The sequence below is a fragment of the Nothoprocta perdicaria genome, unplaced genomic scaffold, assembly GCF_003342845.1.
Source record: "Nothoprocta perdicaria isolate Ctin4 unplaced genomic scaffold, notPer1 scaffold_244, whole genome shotgun sequence".
NCBI classification, from domain to species: domain Eukaryota; kingdom Metazoa; phylum Chordata; class Aves; order Tinamiformes; family Tinamidae; genus Nothoprocta; species Nothoprocta perdicaria.
Window position 1 is genome coordinate 916,336 of NW_020455471.1, and position 12,429 is coordinate 928,764.

Genomic DNA, 12,429 nt, shown 5'->3' on the forward strand with positions numbered 1-12,429 from the left:
TTTCTTTCTTTCTTTCTTTCTTTCTTTTTCCCCAGATGGAATTTCTGTAAGATAAATTCAATTTTGCAGAACATTGCAGTACTCATGCAACTCTGTTTTCCAGAAAAATCTATTTCTCCCAAAAGATTTGTTCAACATTATTCCTAATTCTTACCTTCCCTCACTTCAGGAACTTGCCCTGTGGTCTTGTGGATAATAGCTCATTTAAAGTAACAGCATTACAGGGATGAAATATGTCTTTAATAGARAGGGTCAAATAAAGCTTCTTGCATCATAACACCTTTCAGGCTATAGTAAGTAGTGCAAACTAAGACAAGAAACAGAGATTTGACTAGGTTTACTCTAAACTAAAAACAATATAGGCACTTAATATGACATTTCAGCCTGGCAGATCAACATTGAGCTAAAAAGCTAGACTTTTTTAGGAGTCAGAATTAGTTCAGGTATTTCTGTACAGCATTGCACAATGCCACAGAAAGACAGACAACCCTGGAGCTTCAGATTGAGACAAAAAGGAAGTCAGTTCTTATGTGGGCTGAAATATTGACGTGAGTGCTCTAAGATGGCTACTTGCAGATGGATAGCAGCCAGAGGACTTCCATGTTTGCTGCCTGCTGCAGGACATAGGGGCAGTCAGCTTGAGGGTCTCAGCAAGGCAGGAGAGGAGGCATAAAAAGTTGTTACAGAGCAGCAGCCTTCAAGACACTAGTCGTGGTTAGAAGATGGTGAGCAATGGTTTCAGCTTGTGGTTTTCCTTGGTTCATAAAGATGGTCCACCAGTGAACAGGAAGGAAGAGAAAACTGTTTTTCTCATATCTTCTCTACTTAAACATGCTGATTTTAGAGCCTTCTGCTGAGCAATGAAGGCTATGGAATCTGGAGGCCGCTGGTCAAAGTCCCAGGAAGTGGAAAGTCCAGATTCACTCACAGTCCAAGTAATACCACTTGCCTCCAAAACAACAGCAGCTGTTTGACCTCTTCTTGTGAGGAATGATCTGAGGAACCTAACACCTCAGACCTTCTCGCCTTTTCTTTACCTCATCCTCTTCCATTATACTATGGGCAGTTCTAAGCCTCACATACATACACAAGAAGGGCTAAGCTGAGGGATATTTGTTACCCTTGACACATTGGTGCAGTTAAAATATACTCTGTTCATATCTCCTCAGTTTTGGAGACTAACAGTCTTAGTGAAAAACAGTCTTCACTAACAGCCTTAGTGGAAAAAAAACCCATCATCCCTGTTCTAGCTCCTTTGCCATGGGTAGTTGCAAATAGACCAGTAGCCAACAGAAGCTCTTGTMCCCAGCTTTCCCCTCATAGCTGGAATGAGAAAATCCTACCTTTGCAGGATCCATGTTGAACTTCTTCCGGCCTAAGGATAGAAGTTTATCCTTTTGTGATAATTTGCTGCAGACAAAAAGGAGGAGGAAATCTGAGTAGGAAACTCAGATTTAGACAGGTTTCTTACTGTCCAGGAGTAATGAGAAACCTGAGGAAAGACAGCATTCCTGGCCTAATTTCTCAGATCTTGATGTGATCCAAATCTCATTATGCTCTTGCCCCACTTGCCTGTTGTATTCCCCAGGGATTAGGTCTACCTCTCACCTCTCCTCTGCATTTTGGAAGCGCTCTATCTCTGCAAACACTTCAGCGATCTCTTCTTTCAGCTTCTGCAGGAGAAAGAGCAAGGAGATAAGGGAGATGGAGAAAAAGGCAGGAAACACATACAGAGCAGATCTTACTTCTACCCTCAGCTGAGGGAGAAGCCCTGGTGATACAGGTCAGCTAAATTCCTTGCTCTATGGATCAAGAAGCAGCTAAAGTTTTCTGTTAAGTGGGTACTACTCTGAAGTGACCCTGCCTATCCAAAATGGGTTCCAGATGAAAGAAATGAGTGAGAGAAGTGAAAAGGAGTTCTCAGATCTGTTGTCATCTGGGGCTAGAAAATCATGCTTATTCAACATGGAAGAGTGAGAGAACTCAGTCCAGTGTTATTTCAGCTCCTCAAAAGATGTCACATCCTTCCATCACACTCATTTTCTTGTGGCTTTTGGAACCACTACCTTGCAGGCTGAGATAGACTTGAAGTGGCCAAGTTATAAGATATACTGTTTTTAACACCCTATAAATCAAATGCCTGTGAGTAGATATCAGTCTTTAAGTAGTGAAAAAGGATGAGAAGGAAGAGAAATCATTGTCTGAGTTTGAATCTTAGCTGTAGTATTCAGCTTCGTTTTGGTCCATGACAGCCTGTGGCCTTCCTGGTTGAATTTTCTGGGTTATCAAGATCACTATGATCTCCTTGTTTCCATCCTGCAGTTCTGAATTGCTGTCTAGGAGCCACAGTGCATCACAGGTCTTTTCCAAGATTTACTCAATATACATTCCCGATATTACATCTCAGACATTTCATCAACAAGGATTGAGAATGTGTTCATGCACAGGTATGCACCTAGATATAGGAACTGTGTTCAGGAAGTTATCTGACATTCTAATTACTAATTTAAAAGAGCAACTGAATCCTGATTTGCTTTCTGCTTTCCTTCTGTCTTGATTAATCAGTCTGCCAAAACTGGGGATGTTCCCTAATAAGTTTTGGTAGTGCACAAATGCAACAAAGCCATGATCRTAGCTCCTAAATTACAAATGATTATCACAATTTTGTTATTTTCCTCATTACTGTCTTTTGTCAATTTAATGGGCAAATTTAAACCCATCCTACTTACTCTCTCCCTCTTTCCCTTTCTCTTTTCTCCCACTTCTCCATCCCTCCCAAGCCACCCCTCGAGGTCTTTGTGTTAAAGGATATTGCTAGTACTCTTCCACCTAAACTTATCCTTCTCCACTCAGCAATGGATACCTCGTCGATCTATGGCTTTCACATTTAGGATACATTTCTGTGTAGCCTAGCATCTTTTCTCCTGACATGCCAAGTAAAAACAAATAGTTTTCCTAGTCACATATCCTTCTTCCTACACTTTCAGTTCATGCTGGAAACTGAATAGGTAACAATCAAAGTCTATTTTACAAGATGGGACAAGACACCATTCTGATTTTGCAGCAAAGATGTTATGTCTGGAAGCCTGAGAAAAAATTGCCATTTGGCTCGATGTTCTGTCCTATGCAAGGAAATACTGCACACATTCACCAGGCATCTGAATATCTTTATGCTGTCAGAATATCAGTGTAGGTCCAATGATTCAGTTCAATAAGCTCTCTTAGTTGGAAGTCGACAAGCCATGGTGATTTAATTCAATATAAAAACTCTGTAGCATCATGTATACACGTCATTTGCTATTACTGGGTGATTCTATTTCACTTACAGACTTTTGGGGTATCAGTAGAATAAATCTATAGCTCTGCTAAAAGCAAAGAAGAAAACCAAGTTCAACCATGGAAACTTGTGTGGAAAGTCATGACAATGCACCTTTCTAAAGAGACAAGATCCTTCATAGAGGACTTGTTAGAGATCCACAAAGCAAATAAAAGTTTGAAACGGGAGAGATGCAAGAAGTAATTAGGAAAATGTCATTACTGGGTAATGAATAATTAGAATAATCATAAATGCTGAGYCAGACCTCTTCTAGTATGACTTAGTGAAGGTTTCTTAATATGAGATCCTAGCTCATCCCTGCTAATGAGTGGAGAAGCCATTCRTAAATGCCCTATTATGACAGTTGTGAGTACTGTAGCAAAGGTCCAGAAACTGGATGAACACTAGTGACACACATACTGTGTGGGCAGCCTGAACCTCAGAAGTCAAACTAGATCATGCCAAAGCAAATATCACCTGTACAAGACTGGACTGTTATGTGAAGCAATTCCCTGGTGAAAACATTTTTGAGAAGGCTAAGCAGAGAGGAGAAACAAACGGTCCTTACCTTAATATCCTCCAAAAGCTCCTCTCTGTGCTGCCTGATTGTCTCTATTTCAGCTTCTTCAGCCTCACTCAAGTCAGATGACTCTGGAAGAAACAAGAGGTGCATTTGAGGATGGTACTGATGCCATCATATCAAGGCAAAGTTGCCTCAGCTTCACTGTGCTCATCATCTCCTTTTCTTAGCATCCTGCCATAGTACCTTTTGTACCCATGTTCCAGCCTTCTTTGCTCCTGCTGCACCTCAGATCTGTCCTGCAAATGATTCTCAGTCCAAAGCCAGCAACACAGCCCAGCATGCCCCTCCTGGCTGGCAGCCTCTTTGCTAATAGCCCTCTGATCTAACTGTGCAGCAACCTACCCTGCCTACTCAAGCAATTTTACTCATTGTGACCACAGTGAAGAGGTCTCATCAGATGCTACTCAGTGGTTTTTATGTCAGTCACCTTTAATACCAGGGCTGTGGCACAGGAAATCTGTGACCTAAATACTCCATCTAAATTGAACCTCCTATGAAGAGCCACTGGATTAATTAATTGATCTATCACAGTTAAGAGATAGAAATGGCTTATGAGGGAATCACGATTTTTCAAGCCTGAGATCAAGAACTTGGGGGATGAAAGCACTGCTGAAGAAGGGCTGTCTGTGGGAGGTTGTTGTTCTGCTCTCCTCCCCCACTGTGGACTACAGGCAGTGCAGAAATACTAGCAGGCTTCCTTGTAATGCACAGGAAGTCAAACACAGAGCAGCCAAGGAGACCACAGAATGATTCATAAAAGACCTTGAAGAATCAGGGTGACAGCACAGCTACTAAATATAATCCAGCTGGAGTGCAGCATCTTCAGCAAAATGAAAGAGCAGGCTGTAGCCAGAGAAAGGCAAAGCAGATGGTGAGCCCCAGGAAAAACGGGGTTCACACAAAGCCAAGAGTAGTGGAGCCCCTGGGAGCTCCCTGCAGAATTCACAGTCAGGGTCCTTGCTGTACCCAAACACTGAAAGACAAAGCTTCCCCAGCAAGTCAGGTCAGGTCATTGGACATGCTGCTGCACTACTTCATAAGCTAAAATCCCCTGGGCCTCCCATCTTCCTGGAAAAAAGGGGAAGTGGTGCAAGCTACCTTGGAAATTCTCTTAGTGTGAATCTCACATGCAAAACAACTGCTATAAATATGAGTGGGAAGAGGGGAAGGAGTCAGTCATGACAGACAAGAGGAAGGGGGACATAAGCATTCATCTTGGAGCTCACATTTCTTTCCTGCCATATCCACAACAGCTCAGTGATGTGTCTTCCCTAATCCTAATCTTTTCCAAATCCTGTCTGGTTGGGCTTCCAGGTCCTAACTCTATGCTTGCACTTTTCTCAGACTGCAGTCTCTCCAGACACTTCTATGGATGTTTTCAAACACTGCATCAAATCCCAAGGTGAAGCTCTCACACCTTTGGTGGGAAAGTACTGGGCAAATAGATACTGTGAAGTTTGGACYGGAAGGGTTCCTATCCCCTTCTAGCTGTGGAATGATCCTGCATGAAATGCTGAAAGAGGCTGACTGCTGCTAAAGCTGATCAAGAAGGAAGGAAAACCTGTGACATCCAGTAGCTTGCAACAGTCAAATCTGTGGGTCAGAAATTGAAAAATTTTGTTTGAATAAACAAAACACATGCAGTGACTTTGTTTCTTGTTGGACAGGTTGCTGACTTCCCCTTGAATGTCACCCTGGCCTGTGAGCAGTGTTCAAGAAAACCTGTGTCTTTTAACTTACTTTTATGTCACCTCCAGTTTTGGAGTCTGCAGGAGATGAGAACAGCCTCTCTATCTTTCCGTCTTTCCAGGTTTATCTCCATCACTCCATGAGGTCTGATAAATGTGGAATTACTGAAGCCATTCATTGTTAAACTGCTGTTAAAGACTCCATGGCTTGTACACAAAAATGCTGCAGTAGGATTTACCTGAGGAACCTTCTYCTGCTTCATCAGAAAATTCAATGATTTGTTGCTTTGCTTCAGTTGCTCTGTCTACTGAAGCAGCTTCAGACATCTCAAAGAGACATGAGGCTCCCAGAGGACATCATTGTCTCACCCACATGACCCTCCCTCTCGAGACTGTAAATATCTCAGTCCTGCTCCCTCCTGAACATCTGAAAACASCAAGTGATTTACCTGTCCAGCTTACCAGAATAGGGAACATAAGGRAGGGGAGACAAAGCATGTGAATAGAGAAGGGGAGGGAATCAAAGGACATGAAGAGAAAAAAAAGAATGGGTTAAGTAGAAAGGCTAGAAAATGCATTAATCAGATTTTCAGAGCAATTTAGGTACCCAGAGGTGCAGGGAATCTCCTTATGAGGTTTTATAATTGGCCTAACCACCTTAAATACCTGTTGCCTTGGAAAACAACTCTGAGGTCAGTTCTTGCATGTTACTCTGCTTCTCCAAAAGAACACCTGATGTCCAGGCATTGCTCCAGGCTATTTTGAGGCTATTTGTCTATGTTACTGCGTTCACTGGGGTCTACAGTTAGGGGAAGTGAACACAGAAGTCTTGTTTGGGGAACTGTCCATAGAAAGTCACAGAAAGCAGCAGAGGGATGTGGGCAAGTAGCAGAGGAGATAATGAGAGCAAACTGCTTTGCCTTTTCTTCCTTCTCCATTTTCAGAATAACCTGATTTAGTAGGATGAGATTCTCAGTGAAGCATCAACCTGACTCACTCCAAACTCTTGGAATGGAAGAAGGAATTTGTCCCTACACGAGGAGTGGGAAAGGGGGGAGGTGGCAACCTCAAAGTCCTCTATACCACCAAGTTCCACTTCCTCTTAGGGTCARATCAGGACACAGATGATGTACAGCCCATATCAGGATACTCTACACAGGATTTTACCCACTGTTGAAGAGCACCCAATCAACACTCACAGGCCTCAAGAGGATGCTGACAGTCATACACAACTCTGAAGAATACTACACATAAGCAATGTGTTGTGATTCTGGCTAGTATCCTCTCTGAAYTGGACTTGTGACTACTTGTAAACTAATTTCCAGGTAATATGGAGGGACAGCATGTGAGCACTGTACTTGTGGGACTCACACCTGGTCTAGAGACAGTGCAGACACAGAAAGAGATGTCACTTGCTCAAGAATCACTCAGTCTTGTATTTTTTGTATTGGATATCAAAACAGAACAGAGACTTCAGTTTCAGTTGTGCTGACTGTTCAGCCCCCTAATCTAGAGAGCAGGCTGGAGCAGGCTGGGTGCTTGTGTGGCCAGCCAAGAGTAATACGGGTAGTAGGCTTGTTTTTCACTGCTATGGTCTGTGCAGAGCTATCCAGTTGCAAAGTGAGGCCTTCAGTTCCAAGAAAAAGTATACATATGAGAAAGTTGCTTTTAGAGAATAGAGGTTAAATGCGCAGTACTCACAGGAGAACTGGAAGGATGGACTGTAGAATCAGCACTGGAGGGTTATCAAGAATGACTGCAGCACTGTTATAGATCATCCATGTGCATCCATGTGCACACCTGCAGTGTAACAGCAGAGGTTCAGATGGCCAGTAAATATTTACTATTTTGGCCACAAAAGACTTTAGGCACCTCCACCCATGACAACACATAATCAGAACAAGTTGTTGGGCACCTTTTACCTGCGTAATGGAAGAAGTTCACTTGAAATTCCTTCTCTTTTTTKAATTGGTCTACAGGGCTGTGTCATCATTAGTACAGAGGTCACCCACCCTGCCACGTACCAGAGCAAGGACCTACCAGATACTCACTTCCCTCCAGCCCAATCTGTTTACATCTTGTAGCCTCTCCACAAATTTCTTTCTGCTTATTCCAGAAGATATTCAGCAGGGACCTCACACAWGTAGAAATTACTCTTTCCTGCTATGCAGGGAAAAGTAGGAAGAAGAACATAGGTTGGCTGTTGGTCCCCTGTCCCACATGACAATCTACAGCACCCAGGACAGTTTCCAGACACTTTAGCCTGGGGCTGTCAACTCCACATCCTAGCATGTGGTAGAGTGGCACAGGCCTGCTCCCTGCACCGCTGATGCCCATCTCAGTGACTTAGCATACTGGCTTTGTGGCCCTACGCAGGCAGTCATGCAAGGGTCCCAAAGGAAGCTGAGAGAGGAAGTCCACTGCAGAGCCTCCTCACAGACACAGAGCTCAACTTCACCCAGACAGAGCAGGCAAGTATCTGACAGGAACAGAGGGGCATTGTTTGTCTAGGTAGGATTYCAGGAAAAGCACAAGGAATATTTGCACCCATGTCCTTTAGAGAAGTCATGTCACAACTGAGCAACTTGAAACCCATCCAGGGCTCCAGAGTCCACTGGAAACCTTAAACTGTGGGGAGTCTTGGCTCTCAAAGTGAAGCAGTTCCAACAAGCCTACTTCCCAATGAGACTGTGAAGTGACAGATTGAGATTGAACAAAGAAACTGGTCAAAATTAGCATATTTCTTCAGGCTGTCCTGTTGCCTCTGTCTAGAGCTGAGCAAGCCCACATTGCCCCTGAGCAGGACCCCTTTGCACCACTAGGGTACAAAATTTTAATGCATAATTAACTCAGTAACACATAATTCAACTAAATGTTATGAATGTCAGTCCTTTGTTCTGACRGCCCCAGTTTTTGTGGAAAACAGACCTAAAAATAAATTCTATACTGGTCACAGAACATGAGATGTCCCCTTCCTCCCCACTTCAGTTTGTCCTGCAGCAGCTTTCTTTACTGTTGCTTTCAGGCCATAAATAATAGCTGTGCTGTGAAGACACCTACCTTCACCAATATGCATAGCCAAATTCTGGCAAGACCTCAGCTCCCACAGGTCCCACTAATTTCCATGACAGGCAAGCCTGGTATGGGATTTGATCTAGYCTGTTCCTTTGTTCTGCAGGTAGGAGCTAAGAAATGGAGAACTGTTCCTGAAACTGGGCACTGCTTCACCCTGTACTCCATATCCTATACACAGAGGCTTGCTAGGACTGAGACTCAGTGTTCTTACAAAATGAACCCTTGTCTTTCTTGATCCTGATCGGCCTGTATCCTTTCTTCTTTTGCTTTCCATTGCCTTTCCTCTCTCTCTCTCTCTCTCTCTCTCTCTCTCTCACACACACACACACACACACACACACACACACACACACCCACCCCGAGTTTCCTCAGCCAGAAGGAGGCTAGAAACAGTTTGTCCAGTAGTATCCCTTGCTGAATCCCAAACACTTTATCTAACACCTGCTAAAGTAGGAAATAAAAACTGAGATCTCTCTCAGTTCCTCAGATGTGTCTTATCTCCACCCACACCTGCTTTTTGAGATTATTTTAGGACCAGGCAGACCCACCTGCAGGTCACTTGGAAGTGCTGGAACTCTAAAATAGTCATTTATCTTAAGAGGAGGATAATCAAGAGAAGCTGCTAATACCAAAAGCCTTGTAAGCTGCAGCATTGGGAAACTCAGCTGTGTAAGATGTTCTGCAAAGGTAAAACAGCTCTTGGGACTACAGAGAAACATCAGTGAGGAGCTTCGAAACCATGCCAGAGTTGCATGAAGAAGAGTCAAAGCTAGTGGGTGCCACGTATACTCAAGCCCTCAGTTCCACAGATCTGCTCAAAATCACCAGCCCAGGGGATCATAGCAACAGGGACTTTTAGCACAAAGGCCCATTCAGATCTGTAGGAAATTTTCTCTTGACGTGAAGGGAACTTGCTCAGGGGAGAAAAGTGAAAAGAAAACTATGCTTACTACATGTGTTTGACAAGCAATTAGCTGTACCACCAGGGATCCTCTACCATCTGGTTCCTCCTGCCACCAGCCCCAGTATCCACTCTGTCTGCTGGGATTTAGTGGTGAACGATGCCCCGTCAAACTGGTTGAAGAGCCTTAACAGCAAACAAGACAAAAGATCATCATGACTTACCAGCGGGACAAAAGTCCATCCTGAAGAGCCCAGTGTATTTTCCACACGGTTTCTGTTCCTCTTTGCCCCCTGCTTGTTCAGCTTCACAAACTGAAGTGYCTCCAGACAGTGACCAAAACTGTAGCTGAATTAGAGGGGCGGGTTGCCCTGTGACTCCGCCCTTCCTCCCCTCATTCCTCGACCACATTGCATGATCTCACATCAGTGAAGGAAACTGTATGTGCATTCTGCTAGGAGCTAACAGAAGCTCTTTGACTGCTTCTGAAATGCAAACCCACAAATGCATTTCCATTGCCAGCAGTGCCCTTTTTATTTATTTATTTATTTATTTATTTATTTATTTATTTATTTATTTATTTATTTATTTATTTTTGAGGGGAGAGGGACTGTGAGTGCTTTAGAAGACTGAAATGGACAGTGAGAAACTAACAGTACTTTGGGATTCTGTTTGAGAAAGGGAGGGGAAAGGAAGTCCCTGATTCAGAAAAAAAAAAAAAAAAAAGTCTTATTTGGGAAGTGGTTTCATCTTAACAGAAATATTCTTCCTGTTTTAATTCTACAGGAGTTTGCAGGGAGGTAAGTACTTAAAAATTTGAGGGAGGTTGATTGGGGCAAACGGATAAGAAGATCTTTTTCTTTCTTCTTCTCTTTTCTCACTATCTACTGAGTGACTTAATCTGCTCCCATATTCCCATAACAAACCTTTCTCTTGGGAACCATTGTACATGAGGATGCAGTGATCCTCCCCTTTTACTGAGCTCTGGTGAGGGTGGGCCTGGATTGGGTGCCGTTCTGGGCTCCCCGGTACAGGAGGGATATGGAACTGTTGGAGAGGGTCCAGCACAGCGCAATGAAGATGATTAAGGGACTGCAGCATCTCTTGTATGAGGAAAGACTAAGTGAGCTAGGCTTGTTTAGCCTGGAGAAGATTGAGAGGGGATTGATCAATATACATAAATATCTCAGGGGAGAATGTAAAGAAGATGGGGCCAAACTCTTCTCAGTGGTGGCCAGTAACAACACAWGGGGTAATGGGTATAAATTAAAACACAGGAAGTTCCATCTCCATATAAGGAAGAACTTTATTGTGAGAGTGACAGAGTTCTGGAATAGGCTGCCCAGAGACGTTGTGGAATCTCCTTCTCTGGAGATCTTCCAAACCTGCCTGGATACCACCTTGTGCCCTGTGCTCTAGGTGTTCCTGCTGGAGCAGGGGTTTGGACTAGATGATCTCTAGAGGTCCCTTCCAACCTCAACCATTCTGTGGTTCTGTGAATGGAGGAAAAAAGAAGTCCTCTCTCAGATTTAGATGGGGCTGAAGTTATTGAGGGACAGCTCTTTTCTGTACTGCATTGGCACTTCCTACACATCCCAAGTCACAACTTGGACTCGCCTAGCTGGTGCTGCACTTACATTCTCACATTCTTATTAAGCCAGACTGGTCTGATATCTTTCACTTAAAAAAAGATGCACTTTAAAAGGTGTGAGGTGAAAAGGAGGATTTGCTTGAACTCTCTGGGAAAGGTCCAATGCTCTAGGTTCACTTCACTTGATAGAGAAAACTACGCACAGAATTTTCCCTCTCTTCTCAGTTTCCTTACATTTCTTACATTTCCTGTTACCCATGGCTATGCCCGAGGTTCATTGTTGTTACTGAAGTGGGCAAGCACTCTAATGAACCTCCAGTGGAAACAGGCAGATATACTAACCTTAAAAGCATTGTGCCAAAGGCTGACAGAAATCCGGAATGTATGCTAGTAGGTTACTGTGGGCAGGATCATAAATAACCCATGATCTTTAYGAAGAGTCAGTGACAGACATTCACCACTTGCTTTCCATGGTCAGGGCCAATTAATTTAGAGAAGCTGGAAACTTACTTGGTGGGGAGGGGGAGGAGAACAGGGAGGGGAGAGGGAAGGAAGAAGAAGAGCACTGTATTAATGGAAATTGCAATTTCAAACCTCCATACTCATGCATCTGGTTATGCTAAATCTGCTCTGATCTTCAGCATAGCATCATAGAATCATTATAGTTGGAAAAAACCTTCCAGATCATCAAGTCCAATTGTAAACCCATCACCACCATGTCTGCTAATCCATGTCTATCTGTCCATGAAGTTTATCAGAAGCCCATCTTTGGGTCACAACTTACCAGGAGTATGTACCAYATAAACTCAGCCTCTGTCTTGAGGTTTTGAACCACATCAGGAAAGGAATTCGCTGTCTCACAAGTCCAACCCAGTGCTCCAATTACRGTACTGGAGCTGGGCATAGCTCCACTTCAGATCGTGCCATCATTGTGTTGTCCACAAAAATGTTATATCAATGTTGCAACTGATGTCAAAAAGAGACACCAACTTATAGTGTTTCCTTGAAAGCCCTGAACTTGTCTGCCTTAAGAGTAGGTTGTACATATAGGGAATTTGATTGGGCTTTTATATATGTGTCTGTGGGTGTGTTGAACTACAGTGCTTTGCAAGCAACAAAATGGATGCCTCTGTATGCTACAGAAGTTCTCTCAGTCATTCCAACAAAGAACAAAGCAAGGCCTCTACCCCTTATTCTATTCCATCCTTGCTTAATTTCCTAATTCTGAGAGTCTGACAGGGAAACTGAACCAACAGGTTAAGTTCAATATTTTTC

The 12,429-nt window shown here is 43.4% G+C and overlaps 1 protein-coding gene across 1 annotated transcript in view; it reads right to left on the reverse strand.

The window, feature by feature from the left end:
• CYTH4 (cytohesin 4) overlaps positions 1 to 9,892 on the reverse strand; it is a 17,961-nt gene extending 8,069 nt beyond the window's left edge. The window contains exons 1-4 of the mRNA XM_026039916.1: positions 9,788 to 9,892; positions 3,885 to 3,967; positions 1,609 to 1,673; positions 1,344 to 1,410 (exon numbers count right to left, since the gene is read on the reverse strand). Of these exons, the coding sequence (XP_025895701.1) occupies positions 1,344 to 1,410; positions 1,609 to 1,673; positions 3,885 to 3,967; positions 9,788 to 9,806 (234 nt within the window). The 5' untranslated portion in view covers positions 9,807 to 9,892. The remainder of the gene's footprint in view (positions 1 to 1,343; positions 1,411 to 1,608; positions 1,674 to 3,884; positions 3,968 to 9,787) is intronic.
• Between the last annotated feature and the right edge of the window lie 2,537 nt (positions 9,893 to 12,429).